Genomic DNA, 26,201 nt, shown 5'->3' with positions numbered 1-26,201 from the left:
TACTTATTTGTTTTCTGTGCTACTCTTGCTAATTGAAATATTTTAATAAAGTATCGCCCCTCCTTCCCCTAATATACGTTTCAGATTCAATTGGTGGCGCTTTTTTGTTTTTATTACTAAATGTATAATACATCCAAATACGTATAAATCCTCAATTTTAACCATTTGTATACAGACCCCGTGATAGCTCAGTTGGTAGAGCGGGAGACTGTAGTGGAATGAGAAAATCTGACATCTCTAGGTCGGTGGTTCGACTCCGCCTCACGGGATATTTTTTGGTCCCATTTCACTCTCAAATATTACCATAATATTGTTCAAGGAATTTTAGCGAATGCACATTAGCGGCTTTTTATGCATGTAGGACGTTTCGACCTTATTCATTTTGTTTTAACGAGCGACCGCCAAAGCAGTTGTAGGCATATCACATAATTGTGCTAAATATAAATAAATCTCCATTAGATCCTTGATTGCCTTTTCCTTGATCACCTATTTCTCATTGTGTCTACAAATGTAGTTCTCGATACTACGTTGAACTGTAGTTAGAACCGAGAAAGTGACTGAATGACATCTGTACGCATAAAGGCGTTATTTAATGACATATTACCCAAGAGGGGGACTAGCTCACATGGTAGAGCGCTCGCTTAGCATGCGAGAGGTACCGGGATCGATGCCCGGGTCCTCCATTAATTTTTGAATGTCGCCAACACTCAATTTTTCGATAGTCTTTCAGCATTGAAAATGAATAGAGTCTGATATGAACGAAATAAGGAAATTGTGTCGATTCGAGTGTATGTCCTGCCCTTACACATGTTACAAGAATCCTTCATTCATTGACATTCTCAAGCTTATTTTAATGTGATTAGTTCAACTCGTTCACCACATTCGGGATGTATTATAATAATGAGTAAACAATCTATCATAAAGGATTAATGATGCAGTGATAGTCAGATTTAGTTGATCTTTGCGTCTTTTTTCAAAAATATGCTCAGTCATGAATTCTAAAAAATGGACAAATTTGACGGTTGGGAACGTGTTCAAAACTTAACTGGTCTGGTGAAATGCACTGGAGATGCTACGGCATGAACAATATGACAGTTGGATTGGTTTCAAACCCTTACACAGGTATTATCCGGTGTAACTATACCGGTCAAATTGACAATTAAAGACTGAAAATCCAAAGCCAAGTAAAAAATAATGTCCTCCCCGGCGGGGAATCGAACCCCGGTCTCCCGCGTGACAGGCGGGGATACTAACCACTATACTACCGAGGACTTAGTAACGACCATCATTTTTAGGTACTTAACGCTCACTGCTATCTTGTTAATATATTGAACGCATCCGCAAATTCATAGTATTGATTGCTGTAGGCGATATGTTAAGCGCAACCGATCCGTCATTCTACTTATTTGTTTTCTGTGCTACTCTTGCTAATTGAAATATTTTAATAAAGTATCGCCCCTCCTTCCCCTAATATACGTTTCAGATTCAATTGGTGGCGCTTTTTTGTTTTTATTACTAAATGTATAATACATCCAAATACGTATAAATCCTCAATTTTAACCATTTGTATACAGACCCCGTGATAGCTCAGTTGGTAGAGCGGGAGACTGTAGTGGAATGAGAAAATCTGACATCTCTAGGTCGGTGGTTCGACTCCGCCTCACGGGATATTTTTTGGTCCCATTTCACTCTCAAATATTACCATAATATTGTTCAAGGAATTTTAGCGAATGCACATTAGCGGCTTTTTATGCATGTAGGACGTTTCGACCTTATTCATTTTGTTTTAACGAGCGACCGCCAAAGCAGTTGTAGGCATATCACATAATTGTGCTAAATATAAATAAATCTCCATTAGATCCTTGATTGCCTTTTCCTTGATCACCTATTTCTCATTGTGTCTACAAATGTAGTTCTCGATACTACGTTGAACTGTAGTTAGAACCGAGAAAGTGACTGAATGACATCTGTACGCATAAAGGCGTTATTTAATGACATATTACCCAAGAGGGGGACTAGCTCACATGGTAGAGCGCTCGCTTAGCATGCGAGAGGTACCGGGATCGATGCCCGGGTCCTCCATTAATTTTTGAATGTCGCCAACACTCAATTTTTCGATAGTCTTTCAGCATTGAAAATGAATAGAGTCTGATATGAACGAAATAAGGAAATTGTGTCGATTCGAGTGTATGTCCTGCCCTTACACATGTTACAAGAATCCTTCATTCATTGACATTCTCAAGCTTATTTTAATGTGATTAGTTCAACTCGTTCACCACATTCGGGATGTATTATAATAATGAGTAAACAATCTATCATAAAGGATTAATGATGCAGTGATAGTCAGATTTAGTTGATCTTTGCGTCTTTTTTCAAAAATATGCTCAGTCATGAATTCTAAAAAATGGACAAATTTGACGGTTGGGAACGTGTTCAAAACTTAACTGGTCTGGTGAAATGCACTGGAGATGCTACGGCATGAACAATATGACAGTTGGATTGGTTTCAAACCCTTACACAGGTATTATCCGGTGTAACTATACCGGTCAAATTGACAATTAAAGACTGAAAATCCAAAGCCAAGTAAAAAATAATGTCCTCCCCGGCGGGGAATCGAACCCCGGTCTCCCGCGTGACAGGCGGGGATACTAACCACTATACTACCGAGGACTTAGTAACGACCATCATTTTTAGGTACTTAACGCTCACTGCTATCTTGTTAATATATTGAACGCATCCGCAAATTCATAGTATTGATTGCTGTAGGCGATATGTTAAGCGCAACCGATCCGTCATTCTACTTATTTGTTTTCTGTGCTACTCTTGCTAATTGAAATATTTTAATAAAGTATCGCCCCTCCTTCCCCTAATATACGTTTCAGATTCAATTGGTGGCGCTTTTTTGTTTTTATTACTAAATGTATAATACATCCAAATACGTATAAATCCTCAATTTTAACCATTTGTATACAGACCCCGTGATAGCTCAGTTGGTAGAGCGGGAGACTGTAGTGGAATGAGAAAATCTGACATCTCTAGGTCGGTGGTTCGACTCCGCCTCACGGGATATTTTTTGGTCCCATTTCACTCTCAAATATTACCATAATATTGTTCAAGGAATTTTAGCGAATGCACATTAGCGGCTTTTTATGCATGTAGGACGTTTCGACCTTATTCATTTTGTTTTAACGAGCGACCGCCAAAGCAGTTGTAGGCATATCACATAATTGTGCTAAATATAAATAAATCTCCATTAGATCCTTGATTGCCTTTTCCTTGATCACCTATTTCTCATTGTGTCTACAAATGTAGTTCTCGATACTACGTTGAACTGTAGTTAGAACCGAGAAAGTGACTGAATGACATCTGTACGCATAAAGGCGTTATTTAATGACATATTACCCAAGAGGGGGACTAGCTCACATGGTAGAGCGCTCGCTTAGCATGCGAGAGGTACCGGGATCGATGCCCGGGTCCTCCATTAATTTTTGAATGTCGCCAACACTCAATTTTTCGATAGTCTTTCAGCATTGAAAATGAATAGAGTCTGATATGAACGAAATAAGGAAATTGTGTCGATTCGAGTGTATGTCCTGCCCTTACACATGTTACAAGAATCCTTCATTCATTGACATTCTCAAGCTTATTTTAATGTGATTAGTTCAACTCGTTCACCACATTCGGGATGTATTATAATAATGAGTAAACAATCTATCATAAAGGATTAATGATGCAGTGATAGTCAGATTTAGTTGATCTTTGCGTCTTTTTTCAAAAATATGCTCAGTCATGAATTCTAAAAAATGGACAAATTTGACGGTTGGGAACGTGTTCAAAACTTAACTGGTCTGGTGAAATGCACTGGAGATGCTACGGCATGAACAATATGACAGTTGGATTGGTTTCAAACCCTTACACAGGTATTATCCGGTGTAACTATACCGGTCAAATTGACAATTAAAGACTGAAAATCCAAAGCCAAGTAAAAAATAATGTCCTCCCCGGCGGGGAATCGAACCCCGGTCTCCCGCGTGACAGGCGGGGATACTAACCACTATACTACCGAGGACTTAGTAACGACCATCATTTTTAGGTACTTAACGCTCACTGCTATCTTGTTAATATATTGAACGCATCCGCAAATTCATAGTATTGATTGCTGTAGGCGATATGTTAAGCGCAACCGATCCGTCATTCTACTTATTTGTTTTCTGTGCTACTCTTGCTAATTGAAATATTTTAATAAAGTATCGCCCCTCCTTCCCCTAATATACGTTTCAGATTCAATTGGTGGCGCTTTTTTGTTTTTATTACTAAATGTATAATACATCCAAATACGTATAAATCCTCAATTTTAACCATTTGTATACAGACCCCGTGATAGCTCAGTTGGTAGAGCGGGAGACTGTAGTGGAATGAGAAAATCTGACATCTCTAGGTCGGTGGTTCGACTCCGCCTCACGGGATATTTTTTGGTCCCATTTCACTCTCAAATATTACCATAATATTGTTCAAGGAATTTTAGCGAATGCACATTAGCGGCTTTTTATGCATGTAGGACGTTTCGACCTTATTCATTTTGTTTTAACGAGCGACCGCCAAAGCAGTTGTAGGCATATCACATAATTGTGCTAAATATAAATAAATCTCCATTAGATCCTTGATTGCCTTTTCCTTGATCACCTATTTCTCATTGTGTCTACAAATGTAGTTCTCGATACTACGTTGAACTGTAGTTAGAACCGAGAAAGTGACTGAATGACATCTGTACGCATAAAGGCGTTATTTAATGACATATTACCCAAGAGGGGGACTAGCTCACATGGTAGAGCGCTCGCTTAGCATGCGAGAGGTACCGGGATCGATGCCCGGGTCCTCCATTAATTTTTGAATGTCGCCAACACTCAATTTTTCGATAGTCTTTCAGCATTGAAAATGAATAGAGTCTGATATGAACGAAATAAGGAAATTGTGTCGATTCGAGTGTATGTCCTGCCCTTACACATGTTACAAGAATCCTTCATTCATTGACATTCTCAAGCTTATTTTAATGTGATTAGTTCAACTCGTTCACCACATTCGGGATGTATTATAATAATGAGTAAACAATCTATCATAAAGGATTAATGATGCAGTGATAGTCAGATTTAGTTGATCTTTGCGTCTTTTTTCAAAAATATGCTCAGTCATGAATTCTAAAAAATGGACAAATTTGACGGTTGGGAACGTGTTCAAAACTTAACTGGTCTGGTGAAATGCACTGGAGATGCTACGGCATGAACAATATGACAGTTGGATTGGTTTCAAACCCTTACACAGGTATTATCCGGTGTAACTATACCGGTCAAATTGACAATTAAAGACTGAAAATCCAAAGCCAAGTAAAAAATAATGTCCTCCCCGGCGGGGAATCGAACCCCGGTCTCCCGCGTGACAGGCGGGGATACTAACCACTATACTACCGAGGACTTAGTAACGACCATCATTTTTAGGTACTTAACGCTCACTGCTATCTTGTTAATATATTGAACGCATCCGCAAATTCATAGTATTGATTGCTGTAGGCGATATGTTAAGCGCAACCGATCCGTCATTCTACTTATTTGTTTTCTGTGCTACTCTTGCTAATTGAAATATTTTAATAAAGTATCGCCCCTCCTTCCCCTAATATACGTTTCAGATTCAATTGGTGGCGCTTTTTTGTTTTTATTACTAAATGTATAATACATCCAAATACGTATAAATCCTCAATTTTAACCATTTGTATACAGACCCCGTGATAGCTCAGTTGGTAGAGCGGGAGACTGTAGTGGAATGAGAAAATCTGACATCTCTAGGTCGGTGGTTCGACTCCGCCTCACGGGATATTTTTTGGTCCCATTTCACTCTCAAATATTACCATAATATTGTTCAAGGAATTTTAGCGAATGCACATTAGCGGCTTTTTATGCATGTAGGACGTTTCGACCTTATTCATTTTGTTTTAACGAGCGACCGCCAAAGCAGTTGTAGGCATATCACATAATTGTGCTAAATATAAATAAATCTCCATTAGATCCTTGATTGCCTTTTCCTTGATCACCTATTTCTCATTGTGTCTACAAATGTAGTTCTCGATACTACGTTGAACTGTAGTTAGAACCGAGAAAGTGACTGAATGACATCTGTACGCATAAAGGCGTTATTTAATGACATATTACCCAAGAGGGGGACTAGCTCACATGGTAGAGCGCTCGCTTAGCATGCGAGAGGTACCGGGATCGATGCCCGGGTCCTCCATTAATTTTTGAATGTCGCCAACACTCAATTTTTCGATAGTCTTTCAGCATTGAAAATGAATAGAGTCTGATATGAACGAAATAAGGAAATTGTGTCGATTCGAGTGTATGTCCTGCCCTTACACATGTTACAAGAATCCTTCATTCATTGACATTCTCAAGCTTATTTTAATGTGATTAGTTCAACTCGTTCACCACATTCGGGATGTATTATAATAATGAGTAAACAATCTATCATAAAGGATTAATGATGCAGTGATAGTCAGATTTAGTTGATCTTTGCGTCTTTTTTCAAAAATATGCTCAGTCATGAATTCTAAAAAATGGACAAATTTGACGGTTGGGAACGTGTTCAAAACTTAACTGGTCTGGTGAAATGCACTGGAGATGCTACGGCATGAACAATATGACAGTTGGATTGGTTTCAAACCCTTACACAGGTATTATCCGGTGTAACTATACCGGTCAAATTGACAATTAAAGACTGAAAATCCAAAGCCAAGTAAAAAATAATGTCCTCCCCGGCGGGGAATCGAACCCCGGTCTCCCGCGTGACAGGCGGGGATACTAACCACTATACTACCGAGGACTTAGTAACGACCATCATTTTTAGGTACTTAACGCTCACTGCTATCTTGTTAATATATTGAACGCATCCGCAAATTCATAGTATTGATTGCTGTAGGCGATATGTTAAGCGCAACCGATCCGTCATTCTACTTATTTGTTTTCTGTGCTACTCTTGCTAATTGAAATATTTTAATAAAGTATCGCCCCTCCTTCCCCTAATATACGTTTCAGATTCAATTGGTGGCGCTTTTTTGTTTTTATTACTAAATGTATAATACATCCAAATACGTATAAATCCTCAATTTTAACCATTTGTATACAGACCCCGTGATAGCTCAGTTGGTAGAGCGGGAGACTGTAGTGGAATGAGAAAATCTGACATCTCTAGGTCGGTGGTTCGACTCCGCCTCACGGGATATTTTTTGGTCCCATTTCACTCTCAAATATTACCATAATATTGTTCAAGGAATTTTAGCGAATGCACATTAGCGGCTTTTTATGCATGTAGGACGTTTCGACCTTATTCATTTTGTTTTAACGAGCGACCGCCAAAGCAGTTGTAGGCATATCACATAATTGTGCTAAATATAAATAAATCTCCATTAGATCCTTGATTGCCTTTTCCTTGATCACCTATTTCTCATTGTGTCTACAAATGTAGTTCTCGATACTACGTTGAACTGTAGTTAGAACCGAGAAAGTGACTGAATGACATCTGTACGCATAAAGGCGTTATTTAATGACATATTACCCAAGAGGGGGACTAGCTCACATGGTAGAGCGCTCGCTTAGCATGCGAGAGGTACCGGGATCGATGCCCGGGTCCTCCATTAATTTTTGAATGTCGCCAACACTCAATTTTTCGATAGTCTTTCAGCATTGAAAATGAATAGAGTCTGATATGAACGAAATAAGGAAATTGTGTCGATTCGAGTGTATGTCCTGCCCTTACACATGTTACAAGAATCCTTCATTCATTGACATTCTCAAGCTTATTTTAATGTGATTAGTTCAACTCGTTCACCACATTCGGGATGTATTATAATAATGAGTAAACAATCTATCATAAAGGATTAATGATGCAGTGATAGTCAGATTTAGTTGATCTTTGCGTCTTTTTTCAAAAATATGCTCAGTCATGAATTCTAAAAAATGGACAAATTTGACGGTTGGGAACGTGTTCAAAACTTAACTGGTCTGGTGAAATGCACTGGAGATGCTACGGCATGAACAATATGACAGTTGGATTGGTTTCAAACCCTTACACAGGTATTATCCGGTGTAACTATACCGGTCAAATTGACAATTAAAGACTGAAAATCCAAAGCCAAGTAAAAAATAATGTCCTCCCCGGCGGGGAATCGAACCCCGGTCTCCCGCGTGACAGGCGGGGATACTAACCACTATACTACCGAGGACTTAGTAACGACCATCATTTTTAGGTACTTAACGCTCACTGCTATCTTGTTAATATATTGAACGCATCCGCAAATTCATAGTATTGATTGCTGTAGGCGATATGTTAAGCGCAACCGATCCGTCATTCTACTTATTTGTTTTCTGTGCTACTCTTGCTAATTGAAATATTTTAATAAAGTATCGCCCCTCCTTCCCCTAATATACGTTTCAGATTCAATTGGTGGCGCTTTTTTGTTTTTATTACTAAATGTATAATACATCCAAATACGTATAAATCCTCAATTTTAACCATTTGTATACAGACCCCGTGATAGCTCAGTTGGTAGAGCGGGAGACTGTAGTGGAATGAGAAAATCTGACATCTCTAGGTCGGTGGTTCGACTCCGCCTCACGGGATATTTTTTGGTCCCATTTCACTCTCAAATATTACCATAATATTGTTCAAGGAATTTTAGCGAATGCACATTAGCGGCTTTTTATGCATGTAGGACGTTTCGACCTTATTCATTTTGTTTTAACGAGCGACCGCCAAAGCAGTTGTAGGCATATCACATAATTGTGCTAAATATAAATAAATCTCCATTAGATCCTTGATTGCCTTTTCCTTGATCACCTATTTCTCATTGTGTCTACAAATGTAGTTCTCGATACTACGTTGAACTGTAGTTAGAACCGAGAAAGTGACTGAATGACATCTGTACGCATAAAGGCGTTATTTAATGACATATTACCCAAGAGGGGGACTAGCTCACATGGTAGAGCGCTCGCTTAGCATGCGAGAGGTACCGGGATCGATGCCCGGGTCCTCCATTAATTTTTGAATGTCGCCAACACTCAATTTTTCGATAGTCTTTCAGCATTGAAAATGAATAGAGTCTGATATGAACGAAATAAGGAAATTGTGTCGATTCGAGTGTATGTCCTGCCCTTACACATGTTACAAGAATCCTTCATTCATTGACATTCTCAAGCTTATTTTAATGTGATTAGTTCAACTCGTTCACCACATTCGGGATGTATTATAATAATGAGTAAACAATCTATCATAAAGGATTAATGATGCAGTGATAGTCAGATTTAGTTGATCTTTGCGTCTTTTTTCAAAAATATGCTCAGTCATGAATTCTAAAAAATGGACAAATTTGACGGTTGGGAACGTGTTCAAAACTTAACTGGTCTGGTGAAATGCACTGGAGATGCTACGGCATGAACAATATGACAGTTGGATTGGTTTCAAACCCTTACACAGGTATTATCCGGTGTAACTATACCGGTCAAATTGACAATTAAAGACTGAAAATCCAAAGCCAAGTAAAAAATAATGTCCTCCCCGGCGGGGAATCGAACCCCGGTCTCCCGCGTGACAGGCGGGGATACTAACCACTATACTACCGAGGACTTAGTAACGACCATCATTTTTAGGTACTTAACGCTCACTGCTATCTTGTTAATATATTGAACGCATCCGCAAATTCATAGTATTGATTGCTGTAGGCGATATGTTAAGCGCAACCGATCCGTCATTCTACTTATTTGTTTTCTGTGCTACTCTTGCTAATTGAAATATTTTAATAAAGTATCGCCCCTCCTTCCCCTAATATACGTTTCAGATTCAATTGGTGGCGCTTTTTTGTTTTTATTACTAAATGTATAATACATCCAAATACGTATAAATCCTCAATTTTAACCATTTGTATACAGACCCCGTGATAGCTCAGTTGGTAGAGCGGGAGACTGTAGTGGAATGAGAAAATCTGACATCTCTAGGTCGGTGGTTCGACTCCGCCTCACGGGATATTTTTTGGTCCCATTTCACTCTCAAATATTACCATAATATTGTTCAAGGAATTTTAGCGAATGCACATTAGCGGCTTTTTATGCATGTAGGACGTTTCGACCTTATTCATTTTGTTTTAACGAGCGACCGCCAAAGCAGTTGTAGGCATATCACATAATTGTGCTAAATATAAATAAATCTCCATTAGATCCTTGATTGCCTTTTCCTTGATCACCTATTTCTCATTGTGTCTACAAATGTAGTTCTCGATACTACGTTGAACTGTAGTTAGAACCGAGAAAGTGACTGAATGACATCTGTACGCATAAAGGCGTTATTTAATGACATATTACCCAAGAGGGGGACTAGCTCACATGGTAGAGCGCTCGCTTAGCATGCGAGAGGTACCGGGATCGATGCCCGGGTCCTCCATTAATTTTTGAATGTCGCCAACACTCAATTTTTCGATAGTCTTTCAGCATTGAAAATGAATAGAGTCTGATATGAACGAAATAAGGAAATTGTGTCGATTCGAGTGTATGTCCTGCCCTTACACATGTTACAAGAATCCTTCATTCATTGACATTCTCAAGCTTATTTTAATGTGATTAGTTCAACTCGTTCACCACATTCGGGATGTATTATAATAATGAGTAAACAATCTATCATAAAGGATTAATGATGCAGTGATAGTCAGATTTAGTTGATCTTTGCGTCTTTTTTCAAAAATATGCTCAGTCATGAATTCTAAAAAATGGACAAATTTGACGGTTGGGAACGTGTTCAAAACTTAACTGGTCTGGTGAAATGCACTGGAGATGCTACGGCATGAACAATATGACAGTTGGATTGGTTTCAAACCCTTACACAGGTATTATCCGGTGTAACTATACCGGTCAAATTGACAATTAAAGACTGAAAATCCAAAGCCAAGTAAAAAATAATGTCCTCCCCGGCGGGGAATCGAACCCCGGTCTCCCGCGTGACAGGCGGGGATACTAACCACTATACTACCGAGGACTTAGTAACGACCATCATTTTTAGGTACTTAACGCTCACTGCTATCTTGTTAATATATTGAACGCATCCGCAAATTCATAGTATTGAGAAATTTTTTAATAAAATATAAGGCCAAATTTTTGTATTTGTTATTCCCTTTGCGCATTTCTGGTTAATTTTGAAACAATGAATACCATCCAATCAGATAGATTATAACTTTTTTTCCTTATCACCATCTTGGGGTAAATTTATTCCCGGTATGATTGCGCAATAATTAATACATATAAAATTATAATTTTAGAGTCAAGACTGCCACTCGGTAATTTGAATACGGACACGACTGTGTCAACTATCTATAGAGTATGCCGGTTGTGCTGTAGTCAAACGTGATCATTCCTTAACTATAGATTTATTTCTGGTTTACAGACCACGTTATATCATCTTTCTTTTAAACCGAATGATTCAAAAGAATGTGTGGACACAGAAGTTTCCAATTTCTTCCCAAACGCAGAATTTTAAAGAACTCTACATTTCAAGGAGAGGCGAAAGACACGAAAGGGTTATTCAAGGTAAGTCGTAAAAAAACCACTGTTAATTAAATGGCCTAAAATCATGAAAATTAAAACACGAATAACAACAGTACACACAACTCCATATATCAAACTTAAGATTGAGCAGCATCGATCCCAAGAATGAAAACAGAGGGAACGCAACTGCGATGTTCCGCTTCATTCTTAACCAATGACCTATTTAAAGCTAACATTATAAATGATCCTTCTTGCCGTTGTGGGTCCGATAATGAGGATGTCTACCATTACTTCTTCGTTTGCCCAAATTACACACTATGTAGAAAAAACCTTATTCCATAACCTTAACTGGCCATCTAAAAACAAAATATTCAAATTTTCAAACATGTTCAAAATTTCATAAAAAGGTCAAACAGATTTCTTATGCCTTGATAGAGCGTTATTATTACTGACACGGAACGTCATCGTTGTCATCAATTTACAAGTCATCGATTTTTCAAACCTCCTTTTTCTCTATTTACTTTCTCTCCTCTTTGTTTACCTATGAAAGCTAGTATTATATTGTATAAACTGTTTGTTTTATATGCATGTCCATTATATTATACTATTATTGTAACTTTATATTGTTTTATGGAGAAGACTTCATAAGTATGATTTACTTGTGTCTAATCCATTTTGCTTTAATTCAGCAAATAAAATATGTTTAAACTAAACTCATGTCAGTTTATAGATGTCAAGCAAGTTCGATGGAATAGATGCGTTCACTAAAAATTGACTTATTTAACGAAAGGACATCATTGATATAGCGACAATATGAAGTTGGAAGATAATGAGCTTATTTTCGTTCTCCTCAAGAGGTTCATATTCAAGTTAAGCAACATTTGAATATTTGAATAAATGAACAAATCGGTAACTTATAATTTTAAAAATGACAATAGTTTACTCCAAACGTAAATGACAAATACATTTTGATCAATAATAAAGTCCAGTTGATAATGTTAGTTTCAAAGAATATTTTTGTTGAATCAGAGTGATTGATTTTTTTTCAAAATCTGATTTTTCCCTCCCTTAACAAGATTCTCTTTTTATGAAAGAAAGCAGGACCAATTATATTCCGAGCAATTTGTCTTTTATTTTTCTGAATAGTGAATGCCTGTTTAAAGGACAAAACAGTCAAATGTTTGTATACTGTTACATTAGGAAAGAAACAAAGATTGCATGTTAGCTTTTTAGTATCCTCATCTGATTTGCGCTTTGAAGGATATATAGTTTCACAAGCCTGGCATGATACAACAGTATGATTAAGAAAGAGGTTTCTTTAAATACTTTTTTGATATTTTATACAGTGAAGGAAGTACATGTTCTACAAATGACACATAAAAAAAGTAAAATCACAAAAGTACTGAACTCAGAGGAAAATTCAAAACGAAAAGTCCCTAATCAAATATGGCAAACTCAAAAGCACAGCAAACGAATGGATAACAACTGTCAGATTTTTGACTTGGTACAGGCTTTTTCTTATGTAGAAAATGGTGGATTAAACCTGGTTTTATAGCTTGCGAAAGGAGACAAAAACTAACTGTTCCAATAAAACCAAGACCAAATCTCTGTGAATAGATATCCCAGTATGTGTCTTGTTGATCAGACAACATCAGAGGTACAACGAAGGATTGATAAAATGATGAAAACTAGCAGTACAGACATATCAGTAGCATAATATTCTCAAGTATTTTCAATTTCGTTGTAGTTTTTACTTATTTTTATTTTTTGGGTGTTTTAACGCCACTTGTAAGCACCGAATTTAGGTTATTTTGTGGCGGCTAGTTTGTATTAATGAATGAAGCCGGAGTGCCCGGATAAAACTACCGACCTTCGATAGAAAAACTGACGATCCTAGTTTATGTTTAGTTTCCAAGTGAATTGTTAATATCTAATTCCTTTAATGATCAGTTTATGTTATGAAAAGTTCACACAATAACGATGCTGTTTGGGATTTTATCTGCAGTAACAGCAACATATTTGTCCACGAGGTAGTGCAGGTGCTTAGAAACATTTGGGTCTTCAAAAATAGATAAAGTATGTGTAATCATAGACACATTCAATCTTCACATTATAATTGGTATCAAGGACACCACAGCCTGAACATATGCCGGAAAAAGGTATCTACGTGTTCTTTTTCGCGTTTAGACTTATTTTGTCCTGAGCGTAACTGATGAGTCTTGTGTAGACAAAACGCACGTCTGGCGTATTACTTTATAACCCTGGTACCTTTTGATAACTATTTTCAGTTAGCCGATGCCACTGCTAGTGGACGTTTCGTCTCCGAGAGTATCACCAGCCAAGTAGTCAGAAGTTCGGTGTTGACATAAATATCAATTATATGGTAATTTTTATAAATTTCCTGTTACACAACTTTGATTTTTTCGAAAAACTAAGGATTTTCTTATCCCAGGAGTAGATTACCTTAGCCGTATTTGGCACATTTATTTTTTTAATTTTGGGTCCTAAATGAATTTGGTACTTGTTTGGCTTTATAACTATTTTGATCTGAGCGTCACCAATGAGTCTAATCGTGCGTCTGGCGTATTACATTATAATCCTGATACCTTTGATAACTTTTGATAACTAATTAGATCATTCATTAATTTTTATAAGGTTTGACTGATTTCATCGTTTTAACAGTATTTTGAAGTAATGTTTCTGGTTGATGGATTTAAGCACAGGATATGTTCAGGTCACAGGTACTAAGTATTATCTTACCTCCTATATATTTATAGAAATATGATTGGTTAATAACGACCTCGTGGAGACCGTGTATATTCAATATTAGATCCCTTATACACTATGTAACTAATAATACCACATGGCCAGTAGTGATCAGTAGTTTAATAAAAGCTCCATAGCAAGAACCAGACAAAGACAAATACTAGTATACAAACATATTATAGACATCTAAAGACTGAACAAAACGAATCAGAAACTGGCATAAGTGCAATTAGGAGATACAGACATTATTTCATCGATATTAATAATCTGCAACAAGTGTTGTAAATCAAAGATATCAGTAGAATTTGGTATGATAGCTGTTTGATAAATGTAAGTTTGAATGTGGTGTGTGGTTCGAGAGTCACTGATGAGTCTGGCGTAAATATAAAATTTCAATCCTGGTATCTTTGATAACTTTATTGGAAAAGCGGTTACCAAACACAAGTAGTACAGATAATTAGATTAAGTTTTGAAAGTCGAGGAGCAGAGTTGAAAAAAAATATGTCAAATTCGTCTAGCTACAGGAAGGTATAGATATCATATCTATACCCTTGATTTAGTCATTGAAAACATATAGTGTAGCAATTCCTACTCAGCGAATCAGTACTATCCCTTTTCTCTACGAGATGTGTAAAACTATGTGGCATAGTTTGTCTATGATGTTCGACAACTGGCCTTTATAGAAGATACAGATCTAGATAACAGCCCTATATTGACATGGAAACAAGTGGTTATTATGCAAAATAGAGAGAAGACCAGACTGCTATTGAAGACTATATTTCGATCTCGGTATGACGTTGTATTTCATTGTGATGTTTTGATGCTGTCTGGTTGACACATATGTCTACAATTCTATAGATATAAAACTGACATAGATAACGTATACGAATAAACTAGTCAAACGACAATTAGATTAGTTTCCCTTATGATAAGTATAAGATAAGAAATTGAACGAAGTTGCTTATCAATAATTTAAATTTCAAATCACACACATCAAAATAGAATGTTTATATTCGATTTGTTTGTTTTTGCTTCTCTGTTTTCATCTGTAAAAGGTAAGTTTTTACATATTTGTTTTTCGTTCATTTTTTTTTTACATAAATTAGGCCGTTAGTTTTCTCGTTTGAATTGTTTTACATTTTCTTATCGGGGCCTTTTATTGCTGACTATGCGGTATGGTCTTTGCTCATTGTTGAAGGCCGTACGGTGACCTATAGTTGTTAATGTTTGTGTCATTTTGGTCTAGTGGATAGTTGTCTCATTGGCAATCATACCACATCTTCTTTTTTATAAGCTCTAATGTTTTAAAGTAAAATATGACCACAAAATGTGCTTGCTTATACATTAACCTTATCTTATTCAAACAGTAATTTTTATACATTTTTATTCTATAAATAATGGTCATTACTTTCCATCAATTGTCAAGCAAAGAACTAATGAAAGGGCGTACAATCTCAAATCAGAAACTGGACCTTCATCATAATTAAACATAAAAATTCGTAATTAGATATAGGAAGATGTAATGTTTGTATATTCTTTATATCTGTAGGTGTAGTATGTTACAAATGCCAAGACTCCGATTTATCCACTTGTAATTCTATTGTTGAATGTCGCTCTAACGAGGTGAGTTCATCCAGGATACTGAAATCAGTAACTGTATAAGTATAATCATGCAAATGTCTACACAATATATATATGTTCATACATACAAACAAACAAACAAACAAAAAACGGACTCCAAGGAAAATCAAAACGGAAAGTAGTTTGTTGAAATAAAATGGCAGAACTTAAACACATCAAACGAATCGAAAGTAAATGTTATATTCCTGACCTGGTTCATGCATTTCTTATTTCTATAATATATCCAAGTCATAGATGTCGATAGATGTTATATTTTTCTCAAGATTAATGCTAGTGATAATATTTGAAAATAACGTGTTAGACCATAAGGAAATTCACGACACATGCATGACATGCAACCATTATTTCTTGAGTATAATTATACGAATGGTTTTGCCATTTTATAACTTTATCTGCCCAACTTGAGAGCGTATTATTAGTAGAGTTTATCTCGAAAATGCATGCAGCATTTTGATTTTCGTTATGCAGAAATAGTAGTTATCATATTGGAAAAACTATCATAAGATCGTAAGATATGCAATTAAATCATGTCGATTTCAGACTGATTTGGTTGACATAAAAATAAAAATGCAAATGATTAAATGTCAAATGCCATAAAAATCAAAAATAATTTGATGATATTTATATTTTTTCAAGATTTGTCATGGACACAGAAGTAACATCAGTAGGTATACACTTGATTGCATTCCTAAAACCGTAAGTAAATGTTTCTAATAAGTTATTGTCTGGATAGATTTTATAACTTTTGGGTTACATGATAAAGAATAATGGTCAAAATTTACTTCAAATGGACCCAAAAAATATTAAGAATATTTAGGGTATAAAGGGTGCTAAAGTATTAAGAATAGAGAATGGTATGATAGAATATGAAGATTGAAAATAATAAGCAAAATTATGAAGAATATAAAAAAGTAAAATAAAAAAGTTAAGAACACAAAAAAAAATGATCCGCCATCCAATTCCTCATTTATTCATTTATGTTATGGTTGAGATTGTCACTGTATAATTCGTGACATAAAGTGGATTAGTGCCATACATTTAATGGAATTGGTTCGATTTATTCCTACTTGTTAAAGGTAGCTTACAAAATGAGAGAAGATACCATAGCTAGTGAAAACTCGTTAGTAAAAAATATAAAACAAAAACAAAAATACCGACAACGCCATAGTAAAAGAAGGGTGAAGAAGTACTAAGATTACCAAATATTGCACAAACAACTGAAGATTGAGCATTACGCGTGCAAACACCATACATACTGGAGATGTACCACCAGGTTCGCCTCGTTTTGGCCTATCATTGGTGCTCTTGTGGATTTTACATTGTAGTCCCCAATTTATTTTTACTACAGACAAATTTTTCACAGGTTTAAAATCAAAATACGTATACCTTCAACTCATTGATTACATTTAAACATGCATACTTAAAGAAAGAAGGCATAATGTGAAATGTTTTTTGATCTTTGGACCAAATATGTTGTAGATTTGTGACCAGTTTATAATTGGAAAGAGAGAACTGACGGCTGGTTGCTGCAGTACTAATTACTGTAACAGTAAGACATTTTTTTAACACATCTTATATACCAATTCGCTATTCTTGAATCTGCGATACATGTACTGACAATTTTGAGGTCCTTCAAAAATAACGTTCGCTTAGAATCAGATATGATGTTTTTAAGTGTTTATATTTTACTACAATATGTGATATCCAGTCATCGCAGACTACGAGCGATCATGTGTTTTATTCTGTTTTTCATTATTTGTACTTGTACAGTTAAAGTCTGAAGTTATACAACTTTCATGTTATGAATATTTTTTTTTTTTCTCAAAACAATTGGAGTAGGGTCCTCTTTGCGATCCGCGTTTTAACTATTTAAAACATTCTGTGTAAAACAAGCCAGAATGCTTCGGATTTAAACAGATAATCTTCAAGTGCCGGTAATAAATTTCAAGATGATAACATTGAGAGACATGAACCCGACCGTAGAGCAGAAAACAGCACAAGGTCTAAAACACACTTAGAAAACACCACATCTGGAGTCGGGCTTCGGGTGGCCGTCAACAAAAGTATGTACAGGTTCAGGGATAATTGAATGATGTTTAAATGAAAAAAAAATGAGATAAAACCCACATACATGATTAACAAAGTATATAGATACAAATTTAGTTTTATTATTTACAGAAAAGTTGTTTGATATGCAAACTGTATCAACCAGAATGACAACATCAGCTACTGAGCAATATACATCAACATTTAAACGTAGGTAAACATCTATAATTTTCTAGAGCTTAAGGTGGTACCCAACACTTTCACTTATTTGGCCCTTTTAATTTTCATAAAATTTTGACAAAGTATTTACTTTGACCCTTTGACAAAAATATAAAAAATTCAAAACATTTAAACCAACCATTTTGTCAGAAATAGTACACTGGTTATATAGCAATTTGACAAACACAGTTTTTGATCATTGAGAAGCTTTATATTCCATGTATTCCCTTAACAGCACAAGGTAATTAAAACGTTTAGCTGATTTTACAGAGTTATCTCACTGTAGCGTTAGGTACCACCTTAAATATTTCCATCGAATGTATGCGTATAATTTTAATAATCATGCCATTATAGTAGGATACATTTATTAAGTATATGTTAGTCGTAATGGACACACTATATAACCGGGAGTTTTCCGTGTAATAGTAATTTAAAGACAGAATGTCGGTACTTTTAACTTTAAAAGCAAGGTCCGGACAATACAAGGGGTTGAAGTCATTAAACTTTGCTCAGTGCTCAAGGCACAAAAATCATGCTCGAAACATGAAATCCAGCATTTTGATTCGTTGATTTTAACGTATGAGTACAACAAACTGACTCGAAAGGTTTATGACCACAAGGCCAGACCTAAGACCTAAATTGACTTCAAAATAACATACAAAAGTATATACAAAACACAATATCCATAGACAAGGATTATTGTCCAAAGTAGTAACTTTTTATCGTCAAGGTGGTTTCCATTACGAAAAACATAAACTTAACAGAGGAATTAATTAAACCAAATAAATATAAAAAGTTAGATAAACGGATTAACAAATTGTAACATTTGGCCCGAGAACACAGTTATTTCGTAGTGCATTTCTTTTAGAGAATAAATTAAAATTAAAAAAATCGCAAAAATATTTTTACAGTGTAGTGTACTACCAGTGAAACAAATAATATCAAAATTATAGAAACTTCTACCAGCTCTAACTCAAAATATTGACAATTCTGTGTTAAGGGGGTGAAAAATTCAGTTTGACAGCTTCGGACTTGATAAAATTTGACCTTTTAGAACTGGACCAATTCACTACTTAACATAAAGTTTCAGCACCCAAATGTTTTTTACATGTAATTACATCCCCCTACTTTATATTTTATGCATTTAAAATAAAGAATAAATTGGGAAAGTGTATGAAATAAAACATGCAAGTTATATACTGTTTACACTAGGGACTATATTCGTAGACAACGAAAACCAAAGGACGATAACTGTGTCCTTGGACCATTTCATTAATGACTTTCCATTTTGAATTTTCCTCGCAGTTCAGTATTTTTGTGATTTAAATTCTTAGTCTTTTGCAATTTCATGGTCAGTCATATATAGAACGGATTCATTAAGTACAAAATATGATGAATTTATAAGGGTCATCATCAACTAGCGAATCATTATTCCAGAACTATCAATCTGTAATTGAAGTAAAACTAAAGTTACATGTCTCAAAGGCAAAATTGGACTAATACGATTATATTTCTGTTCTTTGAAGACCATTTGATTTTTATGTCCCATTTATGGGCATTATGTTTTCTTGTCTGTGCGTTCGTACGTTCGTCCGTTTGTTCGTTCGTCTGTTCGTTTGTCCGTCTGTCCCGCTTCAGGTTAAAGTTTTTTTTGGATGAGGTAGTTTTTGATGAAGTTAAAGTTCAATCAACTTAAAACTTAGTACACATGATCTTAATGATATGATCTTTCTAATTCTAATGCCAAGTTAGAGATTTTGTCCCATTTTCACAGTCCACTGAACAAAGAAAATGATAGTGCGGATGAGGCACCCGTGTACTGGGGACAAATTCTTATTTTTCCACTGAAATGTTTCTTGAAAAATCATCAGGTACTTTCGCGACAAAATATGGATTTACATTTTTGTATTTACAAAAATTTGTTTTGTGAGTAGATGATGATAATTCAAGAAACGCTTGTTCTGAAAGCAGGATATCAAAGTCGTACAACTTTTATTTTTTTTTATTTTTTTTGGGGGGGGGGGTATCAGACTGTTTTTTACTCTAGTCATCATTTGGTCCACCAACAAGGTCAAAAATAGAAAACAGAAAACAGATTGACGAAACCAACGTGAATTTTAATATAAAAGTGTCAAACAGATCACAGATTTACATATAGCTATATAGTATATAATTCGGAACGCAAATCATTTCCGTATGATAAATAGTTCGTGTGGAAAGTTTATTCTTAAATCACAATTAAAATGTCACGAGCCATATGCAAACATAGAAAGTTAAAATTTAATTGTAAAGTGTTAAACATAATGAAATCAAGAATACATTTAAAAAACATCAAGAATATTTTTAGGAAACAAGCTACACAATAATTTAACTTTTGAAGCAGTGTGCTATTCTTTTTAATTGTCTCTATAGCAACAAGTGGTGTAACAACTAAGATGAATAATACAAAGACCATCCCACGGATATCAACGACAACAAATGTGATGACGTCAACAACAAAACCCACAACCAATAAACGTAAGAATAATGATGTTTATCTTAATGTTTATACTCGGGTTCTGAATATAAAAGCAATGCAACACAGGAATTTTATATAAATTTCTAAATGTATTCGACTGAGATGAAAGATTTCAGGATGCATATTTTTGATAAATTTTAGTAACTGAGTATCGTGGACTAGCATTTTTATTTTTGTATTGCACACGTCGTGTGTTTCTGATAAATACTTTTGACTGAAAGACCATGCTTTATTTGCTTATCTTAATTATCTTAAGTTGGTTTCAGTTACTGTGAGGACTGTTAGATTGGCATCTTTGTCTTCTGTCCAAAAAGAGACAGCACATTGAAAGAAAACATTCCTACACACAGAGAACAGGATATTAACGATTGAGCAAAAAATAGTCAAATTAAAAATCAGGAATAAACATTGGCGCTTTGGAATGACAACGTTCCTGCTTCAAAAGTGAAAACCGTTAGCTATATATAGCTACTCATATAAATAAATTTATAAAAAACACAAAAAAATACAATTTTAACTGTGTGCGCGGATCCAAAATTTGATGTTGAAAAGGGATGGGGCGCGTTACTGAGAATAAGAAGGTAAAAGATCCTATTTTAAAGTAGAATGAATGTAATTCTACCTACAAATTAATTGTCTTCTGTTTTTGTGGGGTGCATTTGCTACGTCTGTAACTGTTTTAATTTAACATTATACTTATAGCAATATCATGTATGGCTTGTACTGGTCCCTCTTTTTTATGTGAACGTCTTTATACACCAATCCTCTGCTCAGACCCGAATAAACCACTATGCCTAACTGAAGTCGCAAATCTACAAGATGGTTCAAGGACTGTTATTAGAAGGTATGTAGACATTGAAATAAGATAATATTCAGCTGCCTTAAAAAGGGATGAATGATACCAGAGGGACAGTCAAACTCATAAATCAAAAATAAACTGACAACGCCTGGCTAAAAATGAAAAAAAAAATAAACAGACAAACCATATAAAACATGACATAACATAGAAAACTAACGAATAAACAACATGACCCCCCTCCCCCAAAACTAGGTGTGATCTCTGTTAAAATACACTTTGAACAGAACATAATGAGATGCATTTGATATGTTGAGAGGTTGGCAGCACACATTTGACCGAAGTTTTACAAAAATGCTTTAAAAATTTCCGAATGTGAATTAAGTGTCAAATAAGATACCCGATTGGAGCAATCATTTAACTACTTTGGTTCAAACGTACTAAAGATAAGCGGAGTTTTTCAGTTCAAATTGACATGTCCGTTTCTTTTAAGTTGGGCCTAGTGTTAGTTTCTCTTTAGATGATAAAATTGAGAATGGAAATGGGGTATATGTCAAAGAGACAACAATCCGACCGAAGAGCAACCACCACTTATATGAATAGTCATTCATGCTATATGACGTCAAGTTTTAAGATAGTTCCTATAATTGTCATTCAATCAATGTGTTTCGTAAATACAAGACACCGAGTTCTATTACCTAAGTTTGAAACAGAAGTAAAACTACCACATAAAAACATCCCATATACTAACCACTAAAAGTGTTTAATTGATAGGATATACTGTGCGTAGAAACTAAATAATTGGTCTATATCAAAATTTTGTAAAAGTCGGTGTGACTTTGATCACAATTTTGATATCATACGATTAACTATTTACTTTCTAAGCACAGTATCTGCTATTCAATAAACAATTTTTGTAATTAGTATATGAGATGTTTCTTTATGGTGTTTGACAAGAAACAGATGTGGTATTATAATAGTTTTTATTTTCACTGAATATTGAACGGAACTAAAATATAAGTACTAGTATTTATCATTCTAACGTTGCTTTTGTTATGATCATTCAAATCATTATTGCTGGTGATGTTTTTTTTTTGTGTGGCTCAATATTTATGGTTGTTATTATGATATGGATTCCTTTTTCTTTTCTTTTCGTGAATATCAATTTTCGTGGATCGTGGAAAAAGTGAATTTATCACAAGCCCAGTAGTCAGCACTTCTGGAGCTGATTTGAATTGTGACGTCTTTGATATGGTTATATTGATAAATTTACCGTTTTAAAATTTTTGATTTTTTCTAAATACTAAGGCTTTTATTCCTCATGCATAGACTACCTTTGCTGTATTTGGCAACACTTTTAGAAATTTTGGTTCTCAATGCTCTTCAACTTGATAATTTATTTGGCCCTTTTAACTTTTTTGGATTCGAGCGTTAATGATGAGTCCTGTGTAGACGACACGCGCGTCTGGCGTATATACTAAATTTAGTCCTGGTATCTATAATGAGTTTATTTGCATGGATTTCTTGGGTTTTCCTATGTCTGTATACAACATAAAAATGATGATATAGTATGATTGGCACTGAGACAACTCTCCACAAGAGAACAAAAGACATAAAAGTTAACAACTACAGGATAGGTCATCTCATGGTCTTCATGATCTACAATGATCTTCAACTTTGTACTTGTTTGGCATTATGCATATTTTGATATGAACGTCACTGATGAATCTTATGTAGACGAAACGCGCGTCTGGCGTACTAAACTATAATCTTGGTAGCTTTGATAACTTCAACAATGAGCAAAACACTTACCGCATAAAAAGCTCTAAACGACCATGAAAAAACAAATGGAAAAGACTTAAAATGAGAAAACTAACAGCCTGCATTATGTACATACAGGAATATATGACAACCAGTGAGTAACAGGACCCTGATAATGGACATACATATACAAAATCTTTAAACATGATTAGCATACAGAAAACGTGTAATTCGTTAAAATTTATATTAATGGTTTACCTTTACGCACGTAATGCACGTAAATTGATATCCCAAAAATAAAAATGAATCCACTGTTTTGATGTTTTATAATACAAGTGAGAGGTTTAGCTAGCTATAAAACAAGTTTCAATCCAACTTTTTCTACATAAGAAAATGTCTGTACCAAGTCGGTAATATGACAGTTGTTATCCATTCGTTTGATGTGTTTTAACTTCGATTTTGTCATTTGATTAGGGATAAAATACAATCACTAAAAAACTAAAAAACTAAAGTCCTTTATCACATGACAAAATCAAATGACAAAACACATAAAAAACGAATGGCCAAGAACTGTCATATTCCTGACTTAGTACAGGCATTTTCAAATGTAGAAAATGGTGGATTAACCTGGTTTCCTTTTTTGAATTTACCTCGGAGTTCAATATTTTTGTGATTTTACTTTTTATATGTTTTGATCCCTAGATGTGGAACAGAATCAGAATGTCAAAGAGACTGGTGGAAAGGATCATCTGACAATGACAAATGTACCAACTTCGACGCTAATTTTATCTATACATTACATTTCCAATGTATTTATTGTTGTACTACATATAATTGTAACGTTGGTGGCATACCAGCAAAGTCAACCCTGTACATACCATATAAATAAAAAAATGTTGTACTACAGATATTTGTAACGCTAGTGGCATACCAGCTAAGTCAACCCTATATATACCATATAAATAAAAAAAAAATGTTGTACTACAGATATTTGAAACGTCGGTGGCATTCAAGATAAGTCAACACTATACATACCGTATATATATATATAAAACAATGGTGTAATACAGATAATTGAAACGTTGGTGCCATACCAGCTAAGTCAACTTTATACATTCCATATAAATAAAACAATATTGTACAACATATAATTGTAATGTTGGTGGCATTCAAGTTAAGTCAATCCTGTAGATACACTATGAATAAAATAATGTTCTACCACAGATAATTGCATTGTTGGTGGCATAGCAGCTAAGTCAACCCTATACATACAATATAAATCAAACAATGTTTTACTACATATATTTGTAACGTTGGTGACATTCCTGCTAAGTCAACCCTATACATACCATAGAAATAAAACATTGTTGTACAACAGATAATTTTAACGTTGGTGGCATACCAGCTAAGTCAACCTTGTAAATTCCTGCTAAATTACATGATAATCGTAACGTCGATGGCAAATCAGCTTAATCAACCCTGTACATACCCGCTAATTAAAACGACAATTGTAATGTTGGTGGCTTTGCGAAATCAATTGGGTACACATCTGATAAATACATCGATTATTGTAACGTGGGTGGCACTGCTAAATAAATCTTGAACATACCTATGAATTAAATTCATGTCATGCCACTATATCACCTCTTTACATACCTGCTTAATAACACAATGCAACATATAATGTCTTAAACAAACTTATATTTTTGTTCAATTACATTTCCAACTAAAACATCATGAATATATGATTTGTGCAACATTCGACATCAATTTTATCTTTACATTCAAATTTCAATTTACAAATTGTTGTACAACAGAAAATTGAAAATTTGGTTGCAAACCAGGTGCGTCAATCCCGTACATACCATATAAATAAAACAATGTTGTTCCACAGATAATTGTAAGGTTGATGCCATATCAGCTAAGTCAACTCTGTATACTGTGGATTCATTAATATTCGTTGGATACCAATTTTCGTGGATTTCTTGGGTACAGGAGAACCACGAATTCAAATGTTCAACGAAATACAAATTTTGTAAAAGAATGAGTGTAGACTTTGCCAAAACCACAAAATTAGATATCCACGAATATGTAAGTTATCCTCAAACCACGAAAATTGGTACCCACGGAAATAAATGAATCCACAGTATATTATACAAATAAATCAATACAAACTAGAAACGTCTTTCACAAACTTATGTTTTTAATTACATACACTTGTGACAGGATAACCCAGGCAAAGTTTTGACATCAAACAGAACTTATCTCTTCAAAATGCTAATAAAAGACTATAAGGGAGCTTCCAATTATTTCTAATGGGGGAGAAGGGGGTGGGCTAGGATGAAAAAAAATGTCCATTACTTTTAATTGTTATCTCTGTTCAGCCTTTTTATTTTTTCATTCTATGCGGTCCCGCCTTTTTTTAAGTTTATCCTGACGTGACATATTTACCTAAAATGTCATACTATTTATTTTGCAAAATGTCTCATACTGCATATTTTTTTCCTTCAAATTTCATCCTAGCTTCATATCTCTCTCTATATATATATTCTACGAAATATTTTAAAGTTTGAATACTTTGTAAAACGAATTGCCATAATATAATTTACAAACGTTAAATATGAAACAATGAATAAACATGCAATTATTTTAAAGTATCGACATTTCGTCCATATTTTTGGACGCAATTACATTAGTTAATTATTTTGAATGCTGTAGGTTTGCTTTGTGCAAGTCACTTCGATATAATAAAATAAAATAAATATATAAATATAGATAGACAGGCAAGAATCTGGTGGTAAGCACGTGCGATGTTGCTACTCTTTTCTTGATTACTTATCATATTTAAACTGATAATGCAAATCGTCACTGTATCTTCTTTTCA

The 26,201-nt window shown here is 34.8% G+C and overlaps 1 protein-coding gene and 24 non-coding genes across 25 annotated transcripts; 17 read left to right on the top strand and 8 right to left on the bottom strand.

The window, feature by feature from the left end:
- The first annotated feature begins 177 nt into the window (after positions 1 to 177).
- Positions 178 to 269, top strand: Trnay-gua (transfer RNA tyrosine (anticodon GUA)). Its single transcript is given in 2 exon segments — positions 178 to 214; positions 234 to 269. It is a non-coding gene; the product is annotated as a tRNA-Tyr (tRNA).
- A 341-nt stretch (positions 270 to 610) lies between these two features.
- Positions 611 to 683, top strand: Trnaa-agc (transfer RNA alanine (anticodon AGC)). The gene has a single exon. It is a non-coding gene; the product is annotated as a tRNA-Ala (tRNA).
- A 516-nt stretch (positions 684 to 1,199) lies between these two features.
- On the bottom strand, positions 1,200 to 1,271 carry Trnad-guc (transfer RNA aspartic acid (anticodon GUC)). The gene has a single exon. It is a non-coding gene; the product is annotated as a tRNA-Asp (tRNA).
- Positions 1,272 to 1,576: 305 nt separating this feature from the next.
- Trnay-gua (transfer RNA tyrosine (anticodon GUA)) lies at positions 1,577 to 1,668 on the top strand. Its single transcript is given in 2 exon segments — positions 1,577 to 1,613; positions 1,633 to 1,668. It is a non-coding gene; the product is annotated as a tRNA-Tyr (tRNA).
- A 341-nt stretch (positions 1,669 to 2,009) lies between these two features.
- On the top strand, positions 2,010 to 2,082 carry Trnaa-agc (transfer RNA alanine (anticodon AGC)). The gene has a single exon. It is a non-coding gene; the product is annotated as a tRNA-Ala (tRNA).
- Positions 2,083 to 2,598: 516 nt separating this feature from the next.
- Positions 2,599 to 2,670, bottom strand: Trnad-guc (transfer RNA aspartic acid (anticodon GUC)). The gene has a single exon. It is a non-coding gene; the product is annotated as a tRNA-Asp (tRNA).
- Positions 2,671 to 2,975: 305 nt separating this feature from the next.
- Positions 2,976 to 3,067, top strand: Trnay-gua (transfer RNA tyrosine (anticodon GUA)). The gene is given in 2 exon segments: positions 2,976 to 3,012; positions 3,032 to 3,067. It is a non-coding gene; the product is annotated as a tRNA-Tyr (tRNA).
- Positions 3,068 to 3,408: 341 nt separating this feature from the next.
- Trnaa-agc (transfer RNA alanine (anticodon AGC)) lies at positions 3,409 to 3,481 on the top strand. The gene has a single exon. It is a non-coding gene; the product is annotated as a tRNA-Ala (tRNA).
- A 516-nt stretch (positions 3,482 to 3,997) lies between these two features.
- Positions 3,998 to 4,069, bottom strand: Trnad-guc (transfer RNA aspartic acid (anticodon GUC)). The gene has a single exon. It is a non-coding gene; the product is annotated as a tRNA-Asp (tRNA).
- A 305-nt stretch (positions 4,070 to 4,374) lies between these two features.
- On the top strand, positions 4,375 to 4,466 carry Trnay-gua (transfer RNA tyrosine (anticodon GUA)). The gene is given in 2 exon segments: positions 4,375 to 4,411; positions 4,431 to 4,466. It is a non-coding gene; the product is annotated as a tRNA-Tyr (tRNA).
- A 341-nt stretch (positions 4,467 to 4,807) lies between these two features.
- Trnaa-agc (transfer RNA alanine (anticodon AGC)) lies at positions 4,808 to 4,880 on the top strand. The gene has a single exon. It is a non-coding gene; the product is annotated as a tRNA-Ala (tRNA).
- A 516-nt stretch (positions 4,881 to 5,396) lies between these two features.
- Trnad-guc (transfer RNA aspartic acid (anticodon GUC)) lies at positions 5,397 to 5,468 on the bottom strand. The gene has a single exon. It is a non-coding gene; the product is annotated as a tRNA-Asp (tRNA).
- Positions 5,469 to 5,773: 305 nt separating this feature from the next.
- Trnay-gua (transfer RNA tyrosine (anticodon GUA)) lies at positions 5,774 to 5,865 on the top strand. The gene is given in 2 exon segments: positions 5,774 to 5,810; positions 5,830 to 5,865. It is a non-coding gene; the product is annotated as a tRNA-Tyr (tRNA).
- A 341-nt stretch (positions 5,866 to 6,206) lies between these two features.
- Trnaa-agc (transfer RNA alanine (anticodon AGC)) lies at positions 6,207 to 6,279 on the top strand. The gene has a single exon. It is a non-coding gene; the product is annotated as a tRNA-Ala (tRNA).
- A 516-nt stretch (positions 6,280 to 6,795) lies between these two features.
- Trnad-guc (transfer RNA aspartic acid (anticodon GUC)) lies at positions 6,796 to 6,867 on the bottom strand. The gene has a single exon. It is a non-coding gene; the product is annotated as a tRNA-Asp (tRNA).
- Positions 6,868 to 7,172: 305 nt separating this feature from the next.
- Trnay-gua (transfer RNA tyrosine (anticodon GUA)) lies at positions 7,173 to 7,264 on the top strand. Its single transcript is given in 2 exon segments — positions 7,173 to 7,209; positions 7,229 to 7,264. It is a non-coding gene; the product is annotated as a tRNA-Tyr (tRNA).
- Positions 7,265 to 7,605: 341 nt separating this feature from the next.
- Trnaa-agc (transfer RNA alanine (anticodon AGC)) lies at positions 7,606 to 7,678 on the top strand. Its single transcript has one exon. It is a non-coding gene; the product is annotated as a tRNA-Ala (tRNA).
- A 516-nt stretch (positions 7,679 to 8,194) lies between these two features.
- Trnad-guc (transfer RNA aspartic acid (anticodon GUC)) lies at positions 8,195 to 8,266 on the bottom strand. The gene has a single exon. It is a non-coding gene; the product is annotated as a tRNA-Asp (tRNA).
- A 305-nt stretch (positions 8,267 to 8,571) lies between these two features.
- On the top strand, positions 8,572 to 8,663 carry Trnay-gua (transfer RNA tyrosine (anticodon GUA)). The gene is given in 2 exon segments: positions 8,572 to 8,608; positions 8,628 to 8,663. It is a non-coding gene; the product is annotated as a tRNA-Tyr (tRNA).
- Positions 8,664 to 9,004: 341 nt separating this feature from the next.
- Positions 9,005 to 9,077, top strand: Trnaa-agc (transfer RNA alanine (anticodon AGC)). The gene has a single exon. It is a non-coding gene; the product is annotated as a tRNA-Ala (tRNA).
- A 516-nt stretch (positions 9,078 to 9,593) lies between these two features.
- On the bottom strand, positions 9,594 to 9,665 carry Trnad-guc (transfer RNA aspartic acid (anticodon GUC)). Its single transcript has one exon. It is a non-coding gene; the product is annotated as a tRNA-Asp (tRNA).
- A 305-nt stretch (positions 9,666 to 9,970) lies between these two features.
- Positions 9,971 to 10,062, top strand: Trnay-gua (transfer RNA tyrosine (anticodon GUA)). The gene is given in 2 exon segments: positions 9,971 to 10,007; positions 10,027 to 10,062. It is a non-coding gene; the product is annotated as a tRNA-Tyr (tRNA).
- Positions 10,063 to 10,403: 341 nt separating this feature from the next.
- On the top strand, positions 10,404 to 10,476 carry Trnaa-agc (transfer RNA alanine (anticodon AGC)). The gene has a single exon. It is a non-coding gene; the product is annotated as a tRNA-Ala (tRNA).
- A 516-nt stretch (positions 10,477 to 10,992) lies between these two features.
- Trnad-guc (transfer RNA aspartic acid (anticodon GUC)) lies at positions 10,993 to 11,064 on the bottom strand. Its single transcript has one exon. It is a non-coding gene; the product is annotated as a tRNA-Asp (tRNA).
- A 4,218-nt stretch (positions 11,065 to 15,282) lies between these two features.
- LOC134717692 (uncharacterized) lies at positions 15,283 to 24,206 on the top strand. Its single transcript, XM_063580188.1, has 8 exons — positions 15,283 to 15,391; positions 15,886 to 15,959; positions 16,614 to 16,673; positions 17,457 to 17,526; positions 18,156 to 18,233; positions 20,655 to 20,759; positions 21,463 to 21,604; positions 24,020 to 24,206. The coding sequence occupies exons 1-8, from the start codon at positions 15,340 to 15,342 to the stop codon at positions 24,204 to 24,206; spliced, it is 768 nt and encodes a 255-aa protein (XP_063436258.1). The 5' UTR covers positions 15,283 to 15,339.
- The last annotated feature ends 1,995 nt before the right edge of the window (positions 24,207 to 26,201 follow it).

The sequence above is a fragment of the Mytilus trossulus genome, chromosome 5 (assembly GCF_036588685.1).
Source record: "Mytilus trossulus isolate FHL-02 chromosome 5, PNRI_Mtr1.1.1.hap1, whole genome shotgun sequence".
Taxonomy (NCBI): domain Eukaryota; kingdom Metazoa; phylum Mollusca; class Bivalvia; order Mytilida; family Mytilidae; genus Mytilus; species Mytilus trossulus.
The sequence above is the reverse complement of the archived record's forward strand: the minus strand, read 5'-3'. Positions and strand labels throughout refer to the sequence as shown.